Source organism: Lepidochelys olivacea (assembly GCF_965140295.1).
Source record: "Lepidochelys olivacea isolate rLepOli2 genome assembly, chromosome: 2".
In the NCBI taxonomy this organism is placed as follows: Eukaryota; Metazoa; Chordata; order Testudines; family Cheloniidae; genus Lepidochelys; species Lepidochelys olivacea.
The window spans coordinates 262,813,617-262,826,996 of record NC_140412.1 but is presented as its reverse complement, the minus strand read 5'-3'; the positions used below and the strand labels follow the sequence as shown (position 1 = coordinate 262,826,996).

General features: G+C 42.8%; 1 protein-coding gene across 1 annotated transcript in view; it reads left to right on the top strand.

The window, feature by feature from the left end:
* The window catches only part of OBSCN (obscurin, cytoskeletal calmodulin and titin-interacting RhoGEF), a gene marked incomplete at its 5' end in the record, with an annotated part of 294,967 nt that overhangs the window by 177,606 nt on the left and 103,981 nt on the right, over positions 1–13,380 (top strand). The window contains 10 exons of the mRNA XM_084618134.1: positions 73–342; positions 2,314–3,660; positions 4,729–5,007; positions 5,805–5,883; positions 7,796–7,920; positions 9,285–9,482; positions 10,331–10,363; positions 10,465–10,563; positions 11,031–11,249; positions 12,948–13,014. Of these exons, the coding sequence (XP_084474260.1) occupies positions 73–342; positions 2,314–3,660; positions 4,729–5,007; positions 5,805–5,883; positions 7,796–7,920; positions 9,285–9,482; positions 10,331–10,363; positions 10,465–10,563; positions 11,031–11,249; positions 12,948–13,014 (2,716 nt within the window). The remainder of the gene's footprint in view (positions 1–72; positions 343–2,313; positions 3,661–4,728; positions 5,008–5,804; positions 5,884–7,795; positions 7,921–9,284; positions 9,483–10,330; positions 10,364–10,464; positions 10,564–11,030; positions 11,250–12,947; positions 13,015–13,380) is intronic.

Sequence of the window (13,380 nt, the reverse complement as noted above, 5' to 3'; positions counted from 1 at the left end):
CACCCGTTTTGGGGTCCATACAGCAGACGGGTGCATTCATTTATTTTAATGCCCTAATTTTTATAATTGCAGAGCCTCCATTTACAGTCACTCGTCCCTTAGAAGGCAAGTCAGTCTTGGAAGGGGAGGTGGCTGTCCTGGAGTGTGAATTTTCAAGAGAGACCCAAGAGGCAATCTGGGTCAAAGGAAAAGAACAACTACAGCCTGGAGGGAGATATGAAATAAAGTCTGATGGCAAGAAGCAGATACTCATTATTCGTGCGTTTAAACCTGAGGATCAAGGATTGTACACCTGCATGATCTCTCCCGATGTCAGATCCTCTGCCCTTCTGTCTCTTGAAGGTACAGAAAATGTGTATCTAAGAGATTTTATTAGTTCAGATTAAGGACACTCAATAGCCTCTCCATTGTTAATATTGGGAATTCAGTTTGCATTATAAACTCAATATTTCTCCTCCTGCAAATCCACAAGCAAAGACGTATAAGCCTCAAAATTAGGACATCATGTCTGTTGTCTATGGGTTTTGAAGTGATCAGACAAGAATTTCCTTATCAATGATACATTTAAAAATGGACACATTCACCAGAGTCCAAAACTTTGTTGCCACTTTATAGGGAAGAGTAAAACCAAAACACACACAAAAACAGAAGTGAGACATTTTAGTTCACTGGAGTAATATAGCCACATCCTAGTGCTCAAGACTGTTGATTAAACTCTAATTGTAAGTCATTAATATTTTAAATGGTGATGTCCAAGTGTCTCATTGGCTCCCACAGCCATAAAAAGGGTCACCAGATGACTACTGGAGACCTACTGGTAAGCTTTCGTTTAAAGAAAGAAAATAAGTCTCTAGCTCTTTTCCATGCAGAGATAGAGCTCTCAGTGCAATCCAAAGGATAAGAGAGGATTCTCAATGCAAGGAAGAGAATTGTTTCACAAAAACTAGCTTAATCAGATAAGCTGTGGGTAAATTAAAACACTATAAGAAAAACGGTGTTCACCACACTAGAAAATTTCTCAAATGCTTTTTTACCACATCCTCACTTGAGACCAAGGATGGTGGGAAAGAATGAAAATTGAGTTTACTGGATTCCTCAAGAGGGAGGGAAATCAAAGTCAAAGTAAGTGTATTTATTCCCTACACAAGAGGCAACCATACGCTTTCATTCTGAATTACTTTCCTGTTAGGAAAAATAGTTTGAGAGAGCAAACTTAAAGAGAGAGAGCACAGGGCCTGGATCTCCTCTGGGACTGGCTGCTGCAACTCTGAGGCAGAGTTCTTACATTGCAATTTAGACTTTCCCCATTCAGTGCCAGGGCACCTCTTAAAAAATGCTACACTTTCCTAATGGCATTAGTAAAGCTGAAAACAGATAATGTAGGTAAAAATAGTGTTTACAAAACCTTTTGGGCTGAAAATATTTTTTCTGCGCCCTCAGACAAATGCATAAAGTAGAGCCAGGTGAAGAATGTATGACTTCCTCTCAAATTCTCCAGTGAGAATCGTTGTGTTCTTACAATACATGTTTTCACTGATCATCTGCAGGTTGATCCAGGATGTAACATAAAACAAACATAAGGAAGTACTTTTTCCTCACAACACACACAGTCAACATGTGGAGCTCATTGCCAGGGGATGTTGTGAAGGCCAAAAATATAACTGGGTTCAAAAAAGGATTAGATAAGTTCATGGAGGATAGGTCCATCAATGGCTATTAGCCAGGTTGATCAGGCACACAGCCCCATGCTCTGGGTGTCCCTAAACCTCTGGCTGCCAGAAGCTGGGAATGGACAACAGGGGATGTATCATTGATAAATTGCCCTATTCTGGTCATTCTCTCTAAAGCATCTGGCACTGGCCACTGGTGGAAGACAGGATACTGGGCTAGATGGACCATTGATCTGATCCTGTATGGCCATTCTGATGTTATTACCACCTCCTATGGTCTTCACTGCAGGTTCTGTGGGGCATTGTTTCCATGGAGTATGTTCAGCAGAAAGCTAGACAGCTTTCAGTTTCATAAAGTGACTGCATATAAGAAGCTGAGTCAGACATTGGGGGATGCATAAACAAACAAAGGCAGGATTTGGCCCATCACTTTTATGCATGGGGGAGGGGGAGGAATTTGTTCAAGGACTGGCCATATTTTCTTTCTAACGTGTGTGATTTGTGCTTTATGCAGTGGTTAATTTTAATTTCAGTGATATTTTACTGCCTGGATTTGGAGTAACATTTTCAGGTGATTTCTCTTGCCTTATTCACATGCTCCTTCTTACCATCTTACTAACTGAATCCCAATTAGTTCCCACAGTGGCACTGCCAAAAGAGGCAGCCCAGGAAGCACGTGACGTGATTCAACTTGAAGAGATGGTGGATGGACATCTCCAGCCCAGCTTGCCACCCGAAGCTGCTCAGGAGGGGGACCTTCACCTCCTGTGGGAGGCTATTGCCAAGAAGCGAAGAATGAGCAGGGAGCCAACCCTGGATTCCATCAGTGAAGTGCCAGAAGAGGATGATAAACTTCATAAGCTGAAGAAGGAAGAAGTGGAGTCTCATTATTATTCAGAAGAATACTCCACCTGTGATGAGCTGACTAAAACTGGAGAAGCAGACTTCTCTTTCACAAGCTCAGACGATGAGTCTAGGGCTGGGACGCCTTCACTAGTTAACTACCTTAAAAAGGCCGGGAAATCTACTGTTAGCATTGGTAGCAAGGTTCAGACGGTCTCCACCAGTAAATTCTGGAAACACTGGGAGCAGTCGGGCGTCGAGACTAGTGAATCTGCACTCCCTGCCAAGCCTGCTGAACCAGAAATCATGGAAGATTTAGATGATCCTTCCATGAACAAAGCAGCTGTGAAAATTCAGGCTGCTTTCAAAGGCTACAAAGTGAGGAAGGAGATCAAACAGCAGGAATGTCCCGTGTTTGGTGATACCCTCAAAGATTTTTGTGGTGAGCCAGGAGGCACTCTCCACCTTGAGTGTGTGGCTCTCAGCAAAACTGATATGAAGATCCGATGGCTGAAAGACGATGAGGAACTTTCAGATGGGCGCCATTATCACATAGACAATTACAGTGATGGAACTTGCTCCTTGATTATCACTGGCCTGGACATGAAAGACACGGGAAAATATACCTGTGAGGCATCTAATAAGTTTGGCAAGGTATCCCAGAGTGCTAAGGTGGTGGTTGGTACCCGGGCACCGGATGGTCTTCGTAAGCACAAGCAAGTGAAACACCTCACTGATAGTGAAACAGAGAGCTCTTCTGGCAGCGAACTGGATGATGCGTTCCGTAAAGCGGGAAGGAGGCTTCACAAGCTCTTCAAGTCCAAGATCTCAACGGAAATGTCTGATGTGGAGGAGGAACTCTTTGTCAGCGCGGATGAAGGGGAGGTGGAGGTGGTAGATCACCAGACGTATCGCGAGGATGATCAATACATCTACATCAAGTTTGAAATCTTGGCGGAAGCAAAAACAGCAGCCGGCCGGTTCAGAGAGATGTTTGCTGCACTGGGTATCCCAGTCGAGATTGACATCCTGGACCAAGGCCTTAAAAAAATAGAGCTTCGCATAGGGAAAGCAGCATCTCCTGCTCCAGGGCAGATTCAACCCTTGGTGAAAAGACCTCCACCACCTTTACTGACTTCCGACACAGGTTAGCAAGGCCTGCTAGGTTCTTATTTAATAATCATATTTAGAGCTCACTTGGAAATTATTTTTCACCACAACAATTTTCTTTAAAGTTTGGGGGTTTGAAAACCTGAAAACAGAAATTTTTATCTTTTACTAAAATTTCCATTTCCAATCCTTTTTGCATTGTAAAAATGTTTTGAGGGAAAAAATTTTACTCACCCTAATAACAAAACACACAATCGCTTTCATACAATGCTTTGAAAGCATCAGTTAACTAAGCAGTTCTGAGAACAGCCCTTTGGGATAGGAAAGCATTCTCAGCCCCGTTTTACAGAGGGAGGGACTTGACCCAAGCCTTACTTTACCGTGGTGATGCTGCAGTGTCTGGAACAGCTCTTGGAGAATAAATTAGTCCTTTTTATAAGGCAAATTCTACTGAGTAGAGTTGGGAAAGGAAGGGGTGGAAAGCGGTTTTCCCATTCCTTGAAGATTTCAAGATATCAAAACATTTTCCAGTCCTGAACTGGGGCAAAAAGCCAAAATATTTGAAAATTTTTATGAACTGGAAATCAGGGGAAAAAATCCTTTTGGTTCAATCTAAATATTTTCTTTCAATGATTTTGGAATGTTTTGTTTTGATAATTTCAAAACATTTTGTTTCGATTTTGACCATTTTCAATTTTTTTTACTAGAATTAACTGACATTTTGAAACAAAACACCATTTAGAATTGAAAAACTGGAATTTGTCTTTTTGAAAATGTTGAAACTAAACCATTCAAAACAATTCAAACATTTTCCAAGTCATAAAACATGTCAAAACTGACCCTTTCACACAAAAAGTTTTGGTTTTGAGGAAGTGGCATTTGCTGATGAAAAAACATTTCACTGGAAAATACCCAACCTAGGCTACCCCTTCACTGTTTATATTATGGAGGAAGGGCACTTCTCTATTATTTTAAAATGTGCCGATCAGCATCACTGCAAGTCCCTTCCTCTGACACACCACACAGCAGCGTTCTTGAAGTGCATCTTTACCAATTAACACAGCTGGTTGTTTCCTTTTCTCTCTTCCAACTGTACCATATTCAGCTCCCATGTTCATAACTGAGCTTCAAAACCAAGAGGTGCAAGATGGCTACCCAGTCAGCTTTGACTGTGTTGTTATTGGCAAACCTTTACCTACGGTGCGCTGGTTCAAGGATGGGAAAGTTATCGAAGAAGATGACCATTATATGATCAACGAGGACCAGGAAGGGTGCCACCAACTGATCATCACCGCCGTGGTTCCTACTGACATGGGTGTCTACCGCTGCCTTGCTGAAAACAACATGGGAGTTTCTTCAAGCAAGGCGGAGCTGCGAGTGGACTGTGAGTCTTGAGGAATGATTGAAAAGACTGAATATTATGAAACAAAATGTTTTATAATATTAATGGGGCGTGTGAGTGGTATTTGAATAAGATGCATATTTGCACATTTGTTATAATATTATGCATAATATTAGTAGGGGAGTGTGAATGGGTGTTGAATAAAGATGCATATTTATTCTGGCTGATCTGAATAAGTGAATCTCATTGGCAGGAAAATCATTTGTTAATTAAAATGTAGATGAAGTAGCCGTAAGCTTAATGATTTTGTGGGGTGTATTTTCTCCCATTATCATGACCCATGTTTGAGGGTGATGCAGCTTTTGGCAACGTTGTCACCAGTGTAACTGGATTAGTTAGTTGCTGAGCATAGCACATTCATTCCCCATGGTCGGAGAAATCTCACATGAGAAATGCACCATAGGGCCATACCCAGTGCATTGCGATCTGAGATTGAGTTCCCAGCTCCCTCTCTCTCCATGAAGGCTGTAAGCCTTACGGAGACAGCACACTCACTCCTGGGGAAAAACGTGTGTGGCTTCTCTCTTGCAATGCCCTCTGGCTGGCTCTTGCAGTAGCATTGGTGGGGCTCAAAGGGAGACACATCTAGCTGTCCTTTGTCTGGAGGGGGCATCAAGTCAAATGGGGGAGATGAATGAGTATTAAGAAGGGGAATCACGGAGGCTGCTGCTCCCAATAATGAAATTTCAGATCCTGCAAGGACCTTTAGCTGTAACTGTTACGAACAGCAGTGGTTACAAAGTTTGGATCATGGAGAATGTCCATTTTTCCTTTATCAGTGACCAGTACTGATTATGATACAGCAGCAGACGCGACAGAGACATCTTCATATTACAGTGCCAAAGGATATCTCTCAAGGTAAAATATGAATGACAGAGCCGTGGTGACTGGAAAACATGGCACAATGCTCATTTTTATTCATGAGTGTTTGGATTTAGATGGGTTCAGTGGGAATCAGACAACGACGATCATTACAGTGGTAAAGCAAAGGCTGTGTAATCTGTGAATGTAATTTCATGTCAGTGCTACCTGCTTATAGTGGGCTTGGTTACAGTGAAATATCAGCCCTCTTGTGTCTGCTTTGTGCTGCTCCCTCAGTGCAAAACAGCCAGCAGCCTGGCTGCTTCAGCCCCATGGGAATTCCTTCCTGGTGTAATGAACTCCTCAGTCTGGGACTGGGAGTGGCCAGGAAAAGAAAGTGAAGCTGAAACTGCTGCACTGCCTTCAGGAATGACCATCAGGGGTCATTGGTAGCTGGGTGCTCATGGCTTCTCTAAATTATACCAGGGACCGAGATGGCTCTGACTGTTCCTGAGATCCAATCCAGAATCACCTTTATACCTTAGAGTCCTCTTTGTCCCCAACCTCTCAGCAGTGCCGGGTGTATCACTGAGATTTTAGCCAATTGTTTTCGATGGGATTTAACGCATGTCTGATTTTACTTTTCAGCCACATGTAGAATGGCTGGAATCCTGGCGTTCTGTTTCCTGTTTTGGCACTGATCTGCTGTGTGACCTCAGGCAGTTTCCTTAACTTCTGTGCCATAGGTTCCTCATCTATGAAGTGGGGATAATGCTGCTTTCCCACCTTTGTAAAACACTTTGAGATGTACAGATAAAAAGCTTGTATTGTGAATGGGGCTGTTAACACTGCCTGTTTTTCAGGTTGCCCACCAATTCCCATTATAAGACCCTGTTTTCAGCTGCTTATGACTCTACCAAACTTTTATCGTTTGGGCTAAAATTTTTGAGTCCCAAATGTCTGCTCAGCCTGATTCTTCCCCCCACCCCCCCACCCCCAAATTGCAGCCAAAATGGTTCTGTCATTTCTGAGAATGGGGCTTGGGGGGGTGTTGTTTTGACGATGTTAAAAAAATTCTGACTACCTTTGTTTTTAAAAGCTCTAGTGTTCCCATGATTCGAAGCAGGAACTTGAAATTTGGCAGAGGGTGGGGTGTTTCCCTTTTGTCAGGGATGTGTCTTTTGCAGTCCTCATGAAAATCTACCCAAATTTGACCAATTGATAAGCCTTTGAAAAATCCCAGTTCACACAGGCTCAAGAGAGACTCCTTGGAATTTACCAGCTAAAGCCAATAAAGATTCCATCCATACTTGGGCCCTAGGCTGCTGTGGGTCATGTTGGGTCTGGGCACCTGAATTGAAAACCGCAAGACTGTCTCTCCCATGTTCTAAATGACCCCCCTGATGGGCCCAGGTGGTGTGGAGGAGGAAGCTGCCTGATTTGAATGCAGTGAGGACAAGAGTTGGACTTGTTTTGGGGAGAGTAGATTGGTACAAGGAGTGTAGAAGGAGGGAGGGGACTGGAAGTTGGGGTGGGGGAGACTGGGAGTGGCTGGGGAAGGAGACTGGGATAAGGAGCCAAAGGGCTGACCCTGAGATTAGCTGAAGAGCTTGGAGAGGAAGATTAGGACTGGGAGCCAGTGGGGTGGAGAAAGGGGGAGGCATCTGGAGGCAGGGTGGAAGAGAGAAACAGATTGGATGAGGAGTCAGGAAGGAGATAACGTAGACTGACTGTACAAGGAGACTGGGACTAGGATGAGAAGCTTGAGGAGAATGTGGCTGGGAGGGCGGGCCCTCGGTGGAAAAGAGAAAAGACTGGGACAGGGGTAGGTTGGAGGAGATCGGGCAGAAGGGATCATGCCTGGGGGGAGTCGAAGAAGAGTCTGTGCCTACTAGAGTGCATTCCTCTGTAGAGCCTAAAATGGAATATGCCAACTCCTCCTTTCTTTCCGACTCTAATCTATACCTAGCCGAGAACAAGAGGGAGTAGAATCCACCACAGAAGAGGAGCAGCTGCCTCAAATTCTAGATGAGCTTCATGATATTCACGTGGCCCCTGGAGCATCTTTGGCTAAATTTCACCTGAAGGTCAAAGGTAAGGGGACCTATGACATTTACATCAGTCCCATCTTGATATCTATGAACGTGTGTGGACAAGGTTTTCTCATATGCTTTTGCATGCAATTGTGCTCGTAATTTGTGCACTCAAATAGCACATTTGAAATAGCAGTCACAAGTGTGTGTATGCATAGATGACCAGCACCTAACTGGGCAATAGTTCATGCAAAGTAAGTATTCAGTTGTGTGGTCATATCCTCAGTGATTAATTGCATGCACACATTTCTGGAAATCTAGTCCTATAACTCTTTTTTTTTAGGTTTTCGGTCATGAAGATCAACTAGTCTCTAAATGCATTAATTGCTGTGTTGCCAGGAATGAAAAGTACAGTGTGGGCATGCTAGTTTTTAAAAATAATGCTTACAAATATGAACCACTGCCTTTCATTAGTGTTTCAGGGTAGATGTACTATGTAATGATTAGTTCAAGTGACAGTAGCTAAGGCCCAAATTGTCTGCTACTTGGGATAAGCCTATATAGGGGACAGAAAGCCTTGCTAAATCATGGTGCTTTCTTCTTGATCTTTCCATCAGTGTGTGTGTGTGGGGGGGGGGTTATCCCATCCCTACCCCTCCCCCCAAAAAAGCAGAAAGGTCGTTTGTCCCCCCAGAACCAGCAGATTTCCCCAAAAGCCACACAAAGGCCCAGTGCCTCCGCCCCGGCTCTGGGATCTCTTGTTGTCCCATCTCCTGTCCCTTATCTGTAGAAGACCTACACAGTAGATGTGTACCCAACCCACCTCTGTGACCTAGACCCTCCCTCCACTGGCCCACCCATTCCACCTGTGTGTATCCCTGACCTCACAGTGAAACGTCTACAACATCTGGGTGGATAAAGGAGAAAAACTACAGAGATGTCACTGCCCCCATCTGTGCTTTCCTGGAGCACTTTTACTGGGTTGTTCTGCTCCTGCTCATGGAAAGAGTGGGGACTGTTTTGGCTTAAATGGCCATGAGACCAATCTCGAAGTCCCCATGCAGGCAAAGTGTGACTTCGGTCTGAATTTTGCCTGAGTAAGGATTTTAGGATTTGGCCTTGTATTTGTAGAAAATCAGATCCAAATATCAATGTTCTAACTCTGGAAGGCACTCAGATACCAAGGTGATGGGGCAGAATTAGAATCTGAAAAGTACATAATAGAATTTTAATTCTTAAATAGCATTCACAAATATCAGAATCAAACTACTCTCTGTATGTGGGTTAGTTTCCAAGTGGACACTGTAGAACCTTGAACAAACAGCATTGGTAAGAATGGACCTTTCTTTGATTACACTGAAGTGTATGATTGGTTTGAGAGGCTCCAAAATAGTGAGTCACCCCTTCTTACATTGCTTCTTGTAGGGTACCCAGAACCTCGTCTTTACTGGTTCAAAGATGGGCAACCATTACAGGCCTCAGACCGAATCCTGAAGACTGAGAAGAAGCAATTTCATGCACTCGAAATCCTCAATGTCGTTAAGGAGGATGCTGGTCAATACTCAGTATTTATTAGCAACTCTGCAGGTTCTGCATATTCATCGGCCAGTTTGGTTGTCAAAGGTAAGTTATTGGTGCTTTCTGCCAGTGGCTATCTCTGGTTTAAATATTTACTTTTCCTGATAAAGCCTATAGACAGCAAGATATTCTGGAAAATAAAATGGGCCATAAACTGAGGATAGAGGGATGGTTTTGTATTTAAAGCACTGGACTGAGAATCAGGCAACCTGTGTTCTATTCCTGACTAATCTTCCATGGATCTTCACTGTGTTCTTAAGGGAAGTCGTATCACCTCTCTGTTTACCTGATTCTGATCTTACTTGCACATGCATTCTAACTCCATTGTCCTTAATGCCTTCACTGGGGAATTGTGCTTAAAAACTAAGGGTGTGATATGGTCCATATCTGAGGCCATAACTGCAGAATACTGCAGTACTTTTAATAAGGGTTGAGTTTATCTCAATTGTAGAAGCAGATAGGTATAGAGCCAGTGTGGTGTTTTGATGATGATGTTTGGTTAATTAATTTCTTTATTTATTAATAAATATCAGTACTCATGGAGTTAGTAATTTATGGCCGAATGTTTTTGTGGTGTAATTTATCAAAATGATCTTTGTTCAAATGTATGATATATTAATAGAAGATTAAAACAGATTTTAGTCACTCTTGTGCAGAGTTACTGTACATGTACATGTCACTTATATTATAAAATGGCTTTTAGATATATTCTACTAAAGAGATGAATAACAATTTTTAATAAAAATGTAATTTGTGTGTAGTCCATATTGTATTGAGTAAGTCATTGATATCACCTGACCACATGCTTGAGTGCACAATTCACAGAAAGGAGACATTTGTCCTTTCTATAGATGTAGTTTCATAGTGGGATGATTTGTCTTTCTGTGTTACAGGTCCTGGTGAGAAGGAAGAACTGCCAGAAACAGGTGAGAGGAGCAGCACAATCAGTGATAATAGAACTACGAATAACTTCTCAATAGTCTTAGCCTCACTTGTACCACTTCATCATGAACTTTTTAATTTTCAGATGCTCAAGAACAGCTGGTGCCACCCAGGTTCCTGGAGAGATTTACCAATAAAAGTGTCAGGAAAGGTGCAAGTATCACCTTCTCTGTGAAGGTTGAAGGTAAATGGAGCTTAAACACAACTTTCTTTCTGTGTTACTTAATTTGCAGAGCTTCCCAATGTATCCTGTCTTCTCTTTGGGCCAAATCTTGAAGGCCTTATCTACTGTAGGAGTCAGAAGATTTGGGTTCTGTTCCCATCTTTGTAACAGACTTTTGGATGCTCCTAGCCAAGACGTGTAACTCTTGTTGCATCAATTTTCCTATGTATAAAATGGGGATAATAGCACATTCTTATCTCACAGGGGTGTTGTGAGGGCTAATCTTTTCATTTTTGTAAAGTGCTTTGAAGTTCTTAGATGGAAGATGCTCTAGAAGTGCAAGTATTCATTTATGATTTATTACTGTTATTGGAAATGGATCAGCAAACATGTCGAAAGTAGGATTCACTCACAATGTAGTACACAGGGTTTTAAGAAGGGAGGAACACCAGTGGGACAATTAAAGAGGTTATTGCTCTTTTCTTTAGGACATCCAGCACCCACAATTACCTGGTTGAAAGAAGAATCTCATGAAGATGTTCTGTGGATCAAACCAGAGACTCTTGGTTACAAGCTCGCCAGTTCCAACATGCATCACAGTCTAATCCTGCTGGATGTTGGAAAGGAATATAGTGGAACCTACACTTGCATTGCTACTAACAAGGCTGGACAATCCATCTGCACTGCCTCCCTAGAAGTTCTGGATGGTAAATTTTTGCAATATTACAAACACTTTCCCTATAATATTAAACATAATATAGTGTAGATGAATGGTATCTCATCATTATAATATGTCTATAATTGCTGAATGAAGAGCAAATGTGAAAATACAATGAATTTCAACAAACTACAACTCAAGTACATACATTTCACAGAGATTCCGGTATATCTCTATTACTTTTTTTGATAGAAAATGATTATATGCCCCTAATATAAGAATAACGTTTACTGTCTAGGGCTTTGGTCCATGCGTCAAACTAAAAGTGTGGTAAGGTTTTGCATAAACAAAACAAGAGACTAAAGAATAATCAAGAGGGGAAAAAAAGGAAGAAAACAGGCCCCAAACATTACCTTTTTTAGGAACACTGGATTCTTCACTCTGCTAAGTCTGTTTTGCATCACATCTATGCCTTAAAGCACCTGAGGCAGGCGAGTGGAGAATTTCTGCTGCGCAGAGAAATTCTCCACCATCTCTTGTGTCAGCCTCCTCTCCCCCACTCCCTGGTGTGAGAGGAGGGGAGGGAAGGGACATGTTAAGGGCATTCTGGGGGTGGGGCATGGCCAAGGCAGGGAGGGGCCTGGAAGAGCTCTGCTCCACCAAACCTTATTCTGCCTTGATGTAATTTAGAGCTTGTCATAAATATAAAGGGAAGGGTGGACCCCTTTGAAATCCCTCCTGGCCAGGGGAAAGCTCCTCTCACCTGTAAAGGGTTAAGAAGCTAAAGGTAACCTCGCTGGCACCTGACCAAAATGACCAATGAGGAGACAAGATACTTTCAAAAGCTGGGAGGAGGGAGAGAAACAAAGGGTCTGTGTCTGTCTGTATGCTGCTCTTGCCAGGGACAGAACAGGAATGGAGTCTTAGAACTTTTAGTAAGTAATCTAGCTAGGTATGTGTTAGATTATGATTTCTTTAAATGGCTGAGAAAAGAATTGTGCTGAATAGAATAACTATTTCTGTCTGTGTATCTTTTTTGTAACTTAAGGTTTTGCCTAGAGGGGTTCTCTATGTTTTTGAATCTAATTACCCTGCAAGATATCTACCATCCTGATTTTACAGGGGGGATTTCTTTATTTCTATTTACTTCTATTTTTTATTAAAAGTCTTCTTGTAAAAACTGAATGCTTTTTCATTGTTCTCAGATCCAAGGGTTTGGGTCTGTGGTCACCTATGCAAATTGGTGAGGCTTTTTATCCAACATTTCCCAGGAAAGGGGGAGTTGCAAGTGTTGGGAGGATTGTTCATTGTTCTTAAGATCCAAGGGTCTGGGTCTGTAGTCACCTAGGCAAATTGGTGAGGCTTTTTACCAAACCTTGTCCAGGAAGTGGGGTGCAGGGTTTTGGGAAGTATTTTGGGGGGAAAGACGCGTCCAAACAGCTCTTCCCCAGTAACCAGTATTAGTTTGGTGGTGGTAGCGGCCAGTCCAAGGACAACGGGGGGAATATTTTGTACCTTGGGGAAGTTTTGACCTAAGCTGGTAAAGATAAGCTTAGGAGGTTTTTTCATGCAGGTCCCCACATCTGTACCCTAGAGTTCAGAGTGGGGGAGGAACCTTGACAGAGCTGCAGGCCCCATCTCCACTGTACCAGGGCAGGGTTTGGCAGGGTGAGGAATCTGCCCCTCAGTGTTTAGCAAATACCTTCTTTTGGCGAAGACCCTCTGATTATAGACTCTGATCTTGCAGTGAAAGAGGCTGAAGTTCTGACCCGCGAGCGCATGATGGTGACAGATGTTATAATGACCACGCTGGGGTAAGCAAGGGCAGCGTATGTTAAGCCAGAAGAGTGTGTACAAGAGTCCTCTAGATTTCACTGAGATGGATTTACAGAATGTATTGCACTTCAGTCCCACATTTCCGATCGGATGGGAGACTGACTGAGCTCTCCAAAGATCTGGAAGTGTGTGAGTCATGGTGCTGGTTTGTTTGGGAAGGTCCCCCAGTATTCAACTAAAAGGTTTGGCCCCAGCCTGAAGCCTTAACTAGAGGGAATCTTCTGTTTGATTACAAGTGTTTAAAATCCTGACTCTAGCTCCGGAAAGCTAAATGCAAGAGGTTATTGAAAGCTCACTATTTCCAGGGACAAAATGATGCAGTGAGCTAGTGGCCTGCCTTTCAC